Source organism: Giraffa tippelskirchi, chromosome X (assembly GCF_054371585.1).
Source record: "Giraffa tippelskirchi isolate mGirTip1 chromosome X, T2T-mGirTip1v1.2.pri, whole genome shotgun sequence".
Taxonomy (NCBI): domain Eukaryota; kingdom Metazoa; phylum Chordata; class Mammalia; order Artiodactyla; family Giraffidae; genus Giraffa; species Giraffa tippelskirchi.
The window spans coordinates 93,098,688-93,111,218 of NC_137289.1; the positions used below are offsets into that span (position 1 = coordinate 93,098,688).

General features: G+C 42.7%; 1 protein-coding gene across 4 annotated transcripts in view; it reads right to left on the reverse strand.

Moving 5' to 3' along the window:
* Positions 1-12,531, reverse strand: part of SLC9A7 (solute carrier family 9 member A7) — a 164,213-nt gene that overhangs the window by 46,052 nt on the left and 105,630 nt on the right. For 3 of the 4 annotated variants that reach the window (XM_081567091.1, XM_081567092.1, XM_081567089.1), the window contains exons 6-8: positions 3,244-3,349; positions 2,768-2,909; positions 846-951 (exon numbers count right to left, since the gene is read on the reverse strand). In XM_081567091.1, coding sequence (XP_081423217.1) covers positions 846-951; positions 2,768-2,909; positions 3,244-3,349 — 354 coding nt within the window. Of the gene's footprint in view, positions 1-845; positions 957-1,173; positions 1,178-2,767; positions 2,910-3,243; positions 3,350-12,531 lie in introns of all 4 variants that reach the window. The other variant, XM_081567090.1, reaches the window with a different exon arrangement.

Genomic DNA, 12,531 nt, shown 5'->3' on the forward strand with positions numbered 1-12,531 from the left:
GATAAAAAGCACTTCCTAATTACCTGGGTTACGTAGAGCAACTATACTTGAGTTTTCTAACAGAAAAAATCCAATGATTAAGTTTTTTTTTTAATGAGAGAATGTGAAGAAGTAACATCACACAATCATCCACACTAATAATCTATGAATCTAGCACCATAGAAACACAGTCTTGAAAAGCAGTGATTAAACAGACCAGACACAAAACAAGGAAAAATCATGCTCACACTCATCTGAATAGATGCAAAATGGTCTTTAAAAGGATATATATTTTTCTTGTTATCACTACTGTCTGTAAAGTAACGGAGCAATTCAGGGGAGGATATAAACAAGGTGGGCTTCCTTTGTGACTCAGTTGGTAAAGAATCCGCCTGAAATGCTAGTAGACCTGTGTTCGATCCCCAGGTTGGGAAGATGCCCTGGAGTCAGGAAAGGCTACCCACTCCAGTATGCTGGCCTGGAGAATTTCATGGACTGTATAGTCCATGGGGTTGCAAAGAGTTGGACACGACTGAATGACATTCACTTTCACTTTACAAACAAGGTATTAATATATTCAGTAACTTTTGCAGCTAGGCATCTACTTATGGTCAGAATGAGTTCTCAAAGATGTAACTGAGTTTGAAACAATAAAGCTTACCCTTTAAAAAATATATAGGTTTGGGGGAAACTAAATTATTCCTAATGCAGCACACAGGTCTCACTTAGCAATCCTGCATATGGACATTCTGTGAGTGGTTTATCAACTCCAGGCCACAGCTATTAAGAATTTTGCCCTCCCTTCAAGCTCCCACAGCTCCAGCCACAGTGAGGGTAAGGGCAGCCCAAGGGCAGAGGACACCCACCTGTGAACCCACAGGCTTCCGCCAAGAGGAACGTGCTCCACGACATCAAAAAGAAGAGTGCAGTCTCCAGCAGGGGAAAGCAGTGCAGCTTGGTGAACTTGGTCACGTCAGCTCCTGTCAAGGAACTGTCTCCAGCAACGAGCATCACGGTCACTGAGAATCATGCTCTGTTAGCCCAGGACCCCTCCCCAAAGGGCTGCTCTTTCCCTTCAACTCTTCCTTTGGGGCCCCAAAGCTGCTGCATATGGTTTTGAATATAAAGAAAATGAAGTTTCTCCAGTAGAATGGAGGTTTCTGAGGGCTGGGAGTGGGGGGATATGGAGGATACTATTCTACAGGCACACAGTTTCTGTTGCAGATGATGAGAAAGGTTCTGGAAATGGTTGTGATGGTCAAACAACACCATGGATGCACCTAATGCCACTGAATTGTATATTTTAAATGGTTAAAGTGGCAAACTTTATGTTAGGCATATTTTACCACAATTAAAAAATAATAATAATGTAATATACCAAAAACCAATGAATTGTACACTTCAAGTGGGTGAACTGTACAGCATGTGAATGTCCTCTCAATAAAGCTGTTTTTTTTTTTTTTAAATCAAGCTTTCCAAGGGAACTGGAAATGGGCTCTCTGTGCTCCTGGCAATGCCCATAGTTCTGAGATGCACAGTTGAGGCCTGAGGTGTGACTGGCAGGTGGGTTCCGGCAGTGCTGAGAGTGCCTCAGGCAGGCCTCAGAAGATGAGGCAGGGAGACTCTGACTTCTGTGGACTACTAAGGCCTGAGTCCATCACAGGTGCCTAATGCATGCATGAGGGAGAGAGGGAGGGAGGAGTGCACAACTCCAGGGGCAACTACAAAGTGCTGGTATCACTTTTTGGGATTGGCAATTCCCTTCCCCACACTGCCATTTCACAGAGTGGTGGTGGGGCGGCACAGCTTAGAACCATGTCATGAGTGGTTTCACTGAGCAATATAAGTCCTCAGAGCATCAGAGAGCCTTGAGGAAGAAAGCAATCTATATCTGCACAGTCCAATATGATAACAGCTAGCTCCATGTACCTACCCAACACTTAAATATGGCTAGTCTGAATTGAGGTATCCTGTAAGAGCAAAATACACACCATATTTCAAAGACTTGGTACAAAATCTGAAGGGATAAAATCTCATTATTAACTTGTATAAGTTCCATTAATAATCTGTGTATCTACTGTAGGCTGAAAAGATGGGGCTCACATTTGTGGCTCCCATTACTTCTGTATTGGTCCCTGGTGATCTAAATGCTACTGGAAGAAGAATTGATGAAGAACTCAGCACACCTGTGGAAGGTTTTGCCTGCTCATTCCAACACTTTGTTTTATGCTGGTTGGTTGACTGGCTTGTTGGTTTTTAACTCAATATCGTGAAGTCCTCAGCTTAAGGAAGGCCACCTTGCTATAATTCCCACAGACAGCCCCTGGCTAGTGAAGGCCATGTTAGCCCCATGTGGCCTGGAACAGTGGATGACAGCAGCCAGTCAGGGCTAAAGTACTTCACAGCCTGCTTCCTTCCAGCCTCCTGACAGGTGGTCTCCAATTCCCAGCCTCCTGGCTCTTCCACTGTTTCTGTGCTACCTCCCACACCCCCCCAAATGACACTTCCTCCAAGCTCCTGTCTCCAACTGGTTTATAGGAAGAAGAGAAACACAAAGGTGAGGACAGAGCTTAGCCCAGAGCTACACTCTCAAACATTTTCTCTGACTCTTAACTAAGCCATTGATTGTCAAGTTTCACCAAAGGGTGACATTTCAGGGGCCCCCAGCCCCCAGTAGAACAACGAATTTAAGATTCATTTCTGAAAGAAGGAAATGAGAACTTTCTTTTCACAAGTGCAAGGTCATGTAATCATACTCAGGCGGGTGCAGAAACCACAGAAAGGATATTAGAGCAGTCACGACACCAGTCACAGCTCCCATGGTAAAAGAGCCACTAAATATACCTAGAAAAATGCCAACTGATTTAAAAAAGGCAGCAGCATCAAAGGCATGAGTGTTCAGCCCCGCTGGCTGGTAGGCAACAATAGACCTGGAGTTTAAAGAGAGAGAGAATTAGAAAATACTGGGCTGGTTTTACACCATGGTACTTACAAGTATTGACAAACAGGTATCTACACTCTGCGGAGCACTCCCCATGTTGTATTCATTTAATTTAACCTGCAGTCGCCATGTTATGAAGGTATCAGCATTCTGATCACTGCCCACTGGACAAAGCAACATAACTTTATCAACTAAGTCTATAAACCTCATTTAGAAAAGCACCCAATTCAAAATTTAACACTTTTAAGGTGGGCCTCTAATTTTAGCCCAGAGCATTCAGGAAGCCAGAGTCTCTTTTCCCAGGCAGAAATATTGTTACTTACGAGGACAGTACAATGGCAACAGCATCATTTAGGACACTTTCTCCAAACAGAAGTGCGTAAAGGTCCACGTCTGCATGCAATTCATTAAATATCGCCAGTACGGTCACTAAAAGATGGGCCAAAAGCATATAAATTGGTTGCAGTTTCTGAATGAGGAGTGATATGATGCTTGATTCTAACAACACTGCACTTTCCACTGTAATTCCATCACACTTTGAAAATACTTCTACTACAGAACTTTAAAAATAATCACAATTAATGTGACTTGGTCTACTGATAGGTTGAAATCTCTTTTAAAGCAGAAACCCTATTTTATCTTCTATTTTATTGAAGTACAATTGATTTACTATGTTGTATTAACTTGTGCTGTACAGCAAAGTGATTCACATATATTACAAAGCTATCACAAAGCTATACACATATATTATTTTTCATATTCTTTTCCATTATGGTTTATCACAAGATATTGAATATAGTTCCTTGTACTATACAGCAGGACCTTGCTGTTTATTTCTTCTATATATAATACTTTACATCTGCTAATCCCAAATTTCCAACCCATCCCTTCCCTAACCCCCTCCATCTTGGCAACCACAAGTATGTCTGTTTTCTATGTCTCTATGTGAGTCTGTTTCTGTTTCACAGATAGGTTCATTTCTGTTATATTTTAGATTCCACATATAAATGATATCATATTTGCCTTCCATTGTTTTATTTCACTTAGTATGATAATTTCTAGGTCCATCCACATTGCTGCAATGAAACCCTATTTTATTGATCACTGTGCTCCCAGATTCCAACATAGGGTCAGGGCACAGAGAAGGCTTTATTAAAGGTCTGTAAAATAATGCAAGTCCTCATTTATGACAGACTATACATAATTACACTTTTCACGGATTTCAGATTTCACAGGTATTTAAAAATCAACTTTTTTCCAGACCATCAGCTCTCACACTTTTGATCTCAGGACTCCTTTACATCCTTAAAAAATTCTGAGGCCAGCAAAGAGTTTTAGTTTTGTGGGTTATAGCTTTCAATATTTACTGTATTGAGTAAAACAAAAAAAAATAAATATTTATTCATTTAAATTACTAATAAACCTATTCTACATTAATATTTTTTTACTGAAAAATAATAATTTTTTCCAAAAAATAGTGTAAAGACAACTACTGTTTCACATTTTCTCAGGTCTTTTTAATATCTGAAGTAATGGAACATGGCTTTCACATCTGTTTCTATATTTGATCAATAGGGAGTCAGTGTTACAATTATGTAACCCTTGGAAAACTCCACTCAACAGTACACTTATAAGAAAGAATGTAAGCAAAAAAGACAAATGATGTACTACTATTATTCTTAAATCAGTTTTGACATTATGGAACCCCGAAAGGGTTTTGGAGTTTCTGGACTTTGGGTCTACTGATAGTTGGGGCCATATAACTCTTTGTCGTGGGGGCCACCTGGTGTGCCATCAGATAGTTTAGCAGTATCCCTGGCGTCTATGCACAAGATACCAGTAGCACCACACACTCTCCCCTGCCAAGCTTTGACAACCAAAAATGTCCCCAGACATTGCTGAGCATCTGCTGTGGTGGGGCAGAATCATCCCCAGTTAAGAATCACCACTCTAATGTATACATGCAGGTGGGGTTCACTCGCAACACTCACATTCAACTACCTTTTGTTTTGTTAGTTTCTTCCATAAGAAACTAAGAAACTAAACTCACTTCTTTAGCTTCCCTTATGTTGAGTGCCACCTCTTGCTGCCTGGAAGAGGGTGAAGACAGGATACAGTGCAGTCATCTTGCCTTGATGGGGCAGTTAAGGTGTGTCTGAAATCCAAAGGTAGTGCACTAGAAAGACTGAGTCCCTGATTGTTGTGGGAGCCATGGCACCAGCTCGGAGCTCTTAGCTAAGATAAACAGCTCTCTGTTTAAGCTAGTATTAGCCAGACCATCCTGTTATTTGCAGCCAAACGCATTACTTACTGATACAATTAGAATACACCCAGAAATTTAGCAGTATTATAAACCAACCACTTTTGTAACCATCATCCAGCACAGGAAATTGCAACTTTGCCAACCCCTATGGAAGCACCTCACAATATATTCCATCCCAATCTCAGTTCAGCTCAGTTCAGTCACTCAGTCATGTCTGACTCTTTGTGAACCCATGGAATGTAGCACGCCAGACCTCCCTGTCCACCACCATCTCCCAGAGTTTACTTAAACTCATGTCCATTGAGTCAGTGATGCCATCTAACCATCTCATCCTGGTCGTCCCCTTCTCCTCCTGCCCTTCAATCTTTCCCAGCATCAGGGTCTTTTCCAATGAGTCAGCTCTTCCCATCAGGTGGCCAAAGTATTGGAGTTTCAGCTTCAGCATCAGTGCTTCCAATGAATATTCAGGACTGATTTCCTTTAGGATGGACTGATTGGATCTCCTTGCTGTCCAAAGGACTCTCAAGAGTCTTCTCCAACACCACAGTTCAAAAGCATCAATTCTTCAGTGCTCAGCTTTCTTTATAGTCCAACTCTCACATCCATACATGACTACTGGAAAAACCATAGCTTTGACTTGACGGACGCAGCCCCAGGAAGATGGTAGGCACTGGGGTAGCAGCTGCATGGTGGCTGCACGGCCATGGAGCAGCTCTGAGGAGATACCCCACGTCCAAATGCAAAGGAGAAGCCCCAGAAAGATGGTAGGAGGGGCGAAATCACGTTTAGAATCAAACCCCATACCCGCCAGAAACGCTCAGAGGGCTTAAACAAACCTTGTGTGCACCAGGACCCAGAGACCCCACAGAGACTGAGACAGAACTGTGTTTGAGTGTCTCCTGTGGAGGTACAGGTCAGCAGTAGACTGCTGCAGGGGCACGGGCTCTGGGTGCAGCAGACTTGGGTATGGCACAAGCCCTCTTGGAGGAGGTCACCATTAACCACACCATAGAGCCGCTAGAACTTACTCAGGACTGGGAAACAGAGAAACAGACTCTTTTTAGGCACAAACAGAACCTTGTACACACCAGGACCCAGGAGAAAGGAGCAGTGACCCCACAAGAGACTGACCCAGACTTGCCCTTAACTGTCCAGGAGTCTCCAATAGAGGCATGGGTCAGCGATGGCCTGCTGCAGGGCTGGGGGCACTGAGTGTAGCAGTGCATGCATGGGACCTTGTGAAGGAGGTCACCACTATCTTCATTACCTCCATCATAGTTTGGCCCAGGTAAATAACAGGGGGCGGTGGCCGACAGGGGCTAGGCCGGGCCGGGGGCTGGGGGCCGGCGGCAGCGGCGGCGAGAGGAATTACCCAAGGCCCAAGGTAAGAGAAACCCAAGTAAGACGGTAAGTGTTGCGAGAGGGCATCAGAGGGTAGACACACTGAAACTAAAATTACAGAAAACTAGCTAATCTGATCATATGGACCACAGCCTTGTCTATATCAATGAAACTAAGCCATGCCGTGTGGGGCCACACAAGACGGATGGGTCATGGTGGAGAGGTCTGACAGAATGTGGTCCACTGGAGAAGGGCATGGCAAACCCCTTCAGTATTCTTGCCTTGAGAACCCCATGAACAGTATGAAAAGGCAAAAAGATAGGACACTGAAAGATGAACTCCCCAGGTCAGTAGGTGCCCAATATGCTAACGGAGATCAGTGGAGAAATAACTCCAGAAAGAATGATGGGATGGAGCCAAAGCAAAAACAATACCCAACTGTGGATGTGACTGGTGATAGACGCAAAGTCTGATGCTGTAAAGAGCAACATTGCATAGGAACCTGGAATGTTAGGTCCATGAATCAAGGCAAATTGGAAGTGGTCAAACAGGAGATGGCAAGAGTGAACGTCGACATTCTAGGAGTCAGCGAACTAAGATGGACTGGAATGGGTGAATTTAACTCAGGTGACCATTATATCTACTACTGTGGGCAAGAATCCCTTAGAAGAAATGGAGTAGCCATCATGGTCAACAAAAGAGTCCAAAATGCAGTACTTGGATGCAATCTCAAAAACGATAGAATGATCTCTGTTCGTTTCCAAGGCAAACCATTCAATATCACAGTAATCCAAGTCTATGCCCCGACCAGTAACACCGAAGAAGCTGAAGTTGAACAGTTCTATGAAGACCTACAAGACCTTCTAGAACTAACACCCAAAAAAGATGTTCTTTTCATTATAGGGGACTGGAATGCAAAAGTAGGAAGTCAAGAAACACCTGGCATAACAGGCAAGTTTGGACTTGGAGTACAGAATGAAGCAGGGCAAAGGCTAATAGAGTTTTGCCACGAGAACGCACTGGTAATAGCAAACACCCTATTCCAACAATACAAGAGAAGACTCTACACGTGGACATCACCAGATGGTCAATACCAAAATCAGACTGATTATATTCTTTGCAGCCAAAAATGGAGAAATTCTATACAGTCAGCAAAAACAAGACTGGGAGCTGACTATGGCTCAGATCATGAATTCCTTATTGCCAAATTCAGACTTAAATTGAAGAAAGTTGGGAAAACCACTAGACCATTCAGGTATGACCTAAATCAAATCCCTTACGATTATACAGGAGAAGTGACAAATAGATTCAAAGGATTAGATCTGATAGACAGAGTGCCTGAAGAACCTTGGACAGAGGTTCATGACACTGTACAGGAGGTAGGGATCAAGACCATCCCCAGGGAAAAGAAATGGAAAAAGGCAAAATGGTTGTCTGAGGAGGTCTTACAAATAGTTGTGAATAGAGGAGAAGCAAAAGGCAAAGGAGAAAAGGAAAGATATACCCATTTGAATGCAGAGTTGCAAAGAATAGCAAGGAGAGATAAGAAGGCCTTCTTAAATGAACAACGCAAAGAAATAGAGGAAAAGAACAGAATGGGAAAGACTAGAGATCTCTTCAAGAAAATTAGAGATATCAAGGGAACATTTCATGCAAAGATGGGCTCGATAAAGGACAGAAATGGTAGGCACCTAACAGAAGCAGAAGATATTAAGAAGAGGTGGCAAGAATACACAGAAGAACTACACAAAAAAAGATCTTCATGACCCAGATAATCACGATGGTGTGATCATCAACCTAGAGCCAGACATCCTGGAATGGGAAGTCAAGTGGGCCTTAGGAAGCATCACTACGAACAAAACTAGTGGAGGTGATGGAATTCCAGTTGAGCTATTTCAAATCCTAAATGATGATGCTGTGAAAGTGCTGCACTCAATATGCCAGCAAATTTGGAAAATTCAGCAGTGGCCACAGGACTGGAAGAGGTCAGTTTTCATTCCAATCCCAAAGAAAAGCAACGCTAAAGAATACTCAAACTACCACACAATCGCACTCATCTCGCATGCTAGCAAAGTGATGCTCAAAATTCTCCAAGCCAAGCTTCAACAGTATGTGAACCATGAACTTCCAGATGTTAAAGCTGGATTTAGAAAAGACAGAGGAACCAGAGATCAAATTGCCAACATCCGCGGGATCATCAAAAAAGCAAGAGAGTTCCAGAAAAATATCTATTTCTGCTTTATTGACTATGCCAAAGCCTTTGACTGTGTGGACCACAAATAACTGTGGAAAATATTTAAAGAGATGGGAATACCAGATCACCTGATCTGCCTCTTGAGAAATCTGTATGCAGGTCAGGAAGCAACAGTTAGAACTGGACATGGAACAATAGACTGGTTCCAAATAGGGAAAGGAGTACGTCAAGGGTGTATATTGTCACCCTGCTTATTTAATTTATATGCAGAGCATATCATGAGAAACGCTGGGCTGGATGAAGCACAAGCTGGAGTCAAGATTGCTGGGAGAAATAGCAATACCCTCAGATATGCAGATGATACCACCCTTATGGCAGAAAGTGAAGAAGAACTAAAGAGCCTCTTGATGAAAGTGAAAGAGGAGAGTGAAAAAGTTGGTAAAACTCAATATTCAGAAAACTAAGATCATGGCATCCAGTTCCATCAGTTCATGGCAAATAGATAGGGAAACAATGGAAACAGTGAACTTTATTTTGGGGGGCTCCAAAATCACTGCAGGTAGTGATTGCAGCCATGAAATTAAAAGATACTTACTCCTTAGAAAAAAATTATGACCAACCTAGACAGCATATTAAAAAGCAGAGACATTACTTTGCTGACAAAGGTCCATCTAGTCAAGGCTATGGTTTTTCCAGTAGTCGTGTATGGATGTGAGAGTTGGACTATACAGAAAGCTGAGCACCAAAGAATTGATGCTTTTGAACTGTGGTGTTGGAGAAGACTCTTGAGAGTCCCCTTGGAGTGCAAGGAGATCCAACCAGTCAATCCTCAAGGAAATCAGTCCTGAATATTCATTGGAAGGACTGATGCTGAAGCTGAAACTCCAATACTTTGGCCCTCTGATGCAAAGAACTGACTCATTGGAAAAGACTCTGATGCTGGGAATGATTGAAGGCAGGAGGAGAAGGGGAAGACAGAGGATGAGATGGTTGGATGGCATCACCGCCTCAATGGACATGAGTTTGAGTAAACTCCGGGAATTGGTGATGGAGAGGGAGGTCTGGTGTGCTGCAGTCATGGGGTCACAAAGAGTCAGACACAACTGAGTGAGTGAACTGAACTGACATGTCTTTTACTCTATGGCTTCCCCGTTTCATTCCTTTCTGTTAGCTCTCTTTTCATAATGCCCTATTGTTTAGTTTTCTCTTTTCTTAACTGTCCAATCCTGATGTATACAGTTCTAACTTCTATCATTTTCTTAACTTCTTTTAGCTTCTGTTGGAATATTAATAAAGTTTCATCTCCTTTGGCAGCCTCTTTTTCTGGTATGATTTCATTATCTGTAACTTTATTATTTAGAGGGATTATCCCCACTTTTTCTTCTGTTTATATGAAATTCAACCTCAATCCATTTCTGCTGCTCACAGTAAGTGAGGTGGGTAGAAACCCAGAACAGCTTTCCTAGTTTCATGGCTCTATGGCTCCCTCTTCTGGTTTTACACTGAAATATTAAAAAATATGGCCTCTGGGTGTAGCCACTCCTCTATACAGCCACCTCCTCAATCTGAGATCTAATTCCTCTGGTCTCCTTCACCATTAAAATCTGAGCTTCCTTTCTCCTTTAATGCCCTGTCAATCAAGGTCAGTGGTCCGAGCAGGTCATTTTTAGGGAGTAGCTCTGTTGTTGCAGGGAGATCTTCCACAAGGGATTTCCTGAGAGCCCTGAGGACCCAGGTCCCTCCATCAGCCTCACACCTCCTCCAGTCTCCTTGCCCTCACCCACAAATGGGAGCCTGAAAATCCTCCTCCAAATAATAACTATTGTTACCTGACAGGACCATAAAATTATTGACTCCCAGTGGGGACCTCTTCTTTTGAGTGTGAATACTTGTGGGATATTTCTGGGTGCCCTGGCAATCAAAACAACCAGCAGCCCCCTCTTCCCTTTGCTTCCTCCAACATATCTGCTGTTTTTATCCCAAAGTCTCACTGCTGTGGGTAGTTTGACCCTGCCAGTTGATATCAGGAGATTCATCAAGATACTCTGTCAGCTAGTTCAGTCTGTTTTCCCTTTTGCTGTCTTGCTTGCTCTATTTTTGATAGAGATTAAGGGAGATTCCCAAACTACCCCTCATTGTGCCTTTCTTTACAAAAAGTTTAATTCATTTATTTGAGAGTAAACAAAAAATAATTTGGATTTGAAAAATGTCAACTATATCACAAGGCACATTCAGATAATCATAAATCTAGGCAATAAAATCACTACTGTAAGCATTCAGATGCGAACCAGACATCAACATGGGGCATCATCAGCAGGCCTACTTTCTAAAAGACAGTCATGTCATCTCTTCATAATACATCTTCAAGACACAAGGTCAATCTCTTTCTTCCACCCCTAAAAACAGTTAAGCAAGTTACACAACCAGAAAAATCTTTAGGGATTAGGCTAAAAAAAGTTCTTGTTTTGTGGATTATTTATTACATGAACAATATGTATGTCTCCTTACATAAGACCTGTAATGGTTAATTTTATTTGTGAACTTGACTGGGCCATGGAGTGCCCAGATATTTGATTAAACACTATTCTAGATGTGTCTGAGGTTTTGGATGAGATTAACATTTGAATCAGTAGACTGAGTAAAGCAGATGGCCCTCCTCAATGAGGGTGGGACTCATCCAATTGGTTGAAGGTTTCACTGCAGATCTTGGGACCTCTTAAGTTTCCATAATTAATATCTCGTTCCCTCTCCTCCTCTCTGCTATGTACACACACACACACACACACACACACACACACACACACACACACACACACACACACACATCTATTTATCCTGTTTCTTTGAAAAACCCTAATACAAAATTGTTACTCTATTTTATTATTATATGACATAAAAACTGTCTTGTTTTGAACCCAATGTTGAAGAAAAATTATCATAACAACAACAATAATTAAGGTCTTACCAGGAAGCAGGCACTATGATAAACATTCTACAATCTTGTTTAGTCCTCACGAAAACCCTAAGAGGGTAGTATTATCATATTCCTCAATTTAGAGATGAGAAAACAGGTGTGTGATGGGCTGTTTTCCTGCTGCAGTATCAAACTTCCCCAAATCTCAGTGGTTGGACCTGAGTGAAGTTTTATTGATTACTCATACAGTATGTCTGCTGGGGATTGGCACCAGAAGCCTCTGTTCACAACAGTCAGTCAGTCACTCACTCAGGAACTAAAGACTGGTGTAGGTTGATTTCAGTGAGCAGAGCACAGGGCTGGCAGCCCAGGAAACCTGGGTCCCAGGACTTTATCAGCAAGGGTCCTGGCAAGAACTAGATGAGCAATTTAAGGAGTATTTAAAAGTGTTTATTTATAGACGTGTAGAGAGAGTACAGGGCTTCCCTGGTGGCTCAGATGGTAAAGAATATGGCTGCAGTGCAGGAGACTCGGGTTCGATCCCTGGGTTGGGAAGATCCCCTGGAGAAGGAAATGGCAACCCACTCCAGTATTCTTGCTTGGAAAATTCCATGGAGGGAGAAGCCTGGTGGGCTACAATCCATGGGGTTGCAAAGAGTTGGACACAACTGAACGACTAAGCACAAGCACATAGAGAGTATGGGAGAGGGGGAGGGCAGTTACCTGAAGCTGAAAACAGGGAGCTTTTATGCCATCCCTGGGCCTGAAGGAGTGACTGTCAGAACCGGGAGCTGTGTGGACAGGGTCACTCAACAGGAGCTGTGACTTCTGATCAAGGGACACAGGCAGCTCACAGGGACCCTGCATGTCTACCCCTGTTTCAGTCTCTTACTGGGTGC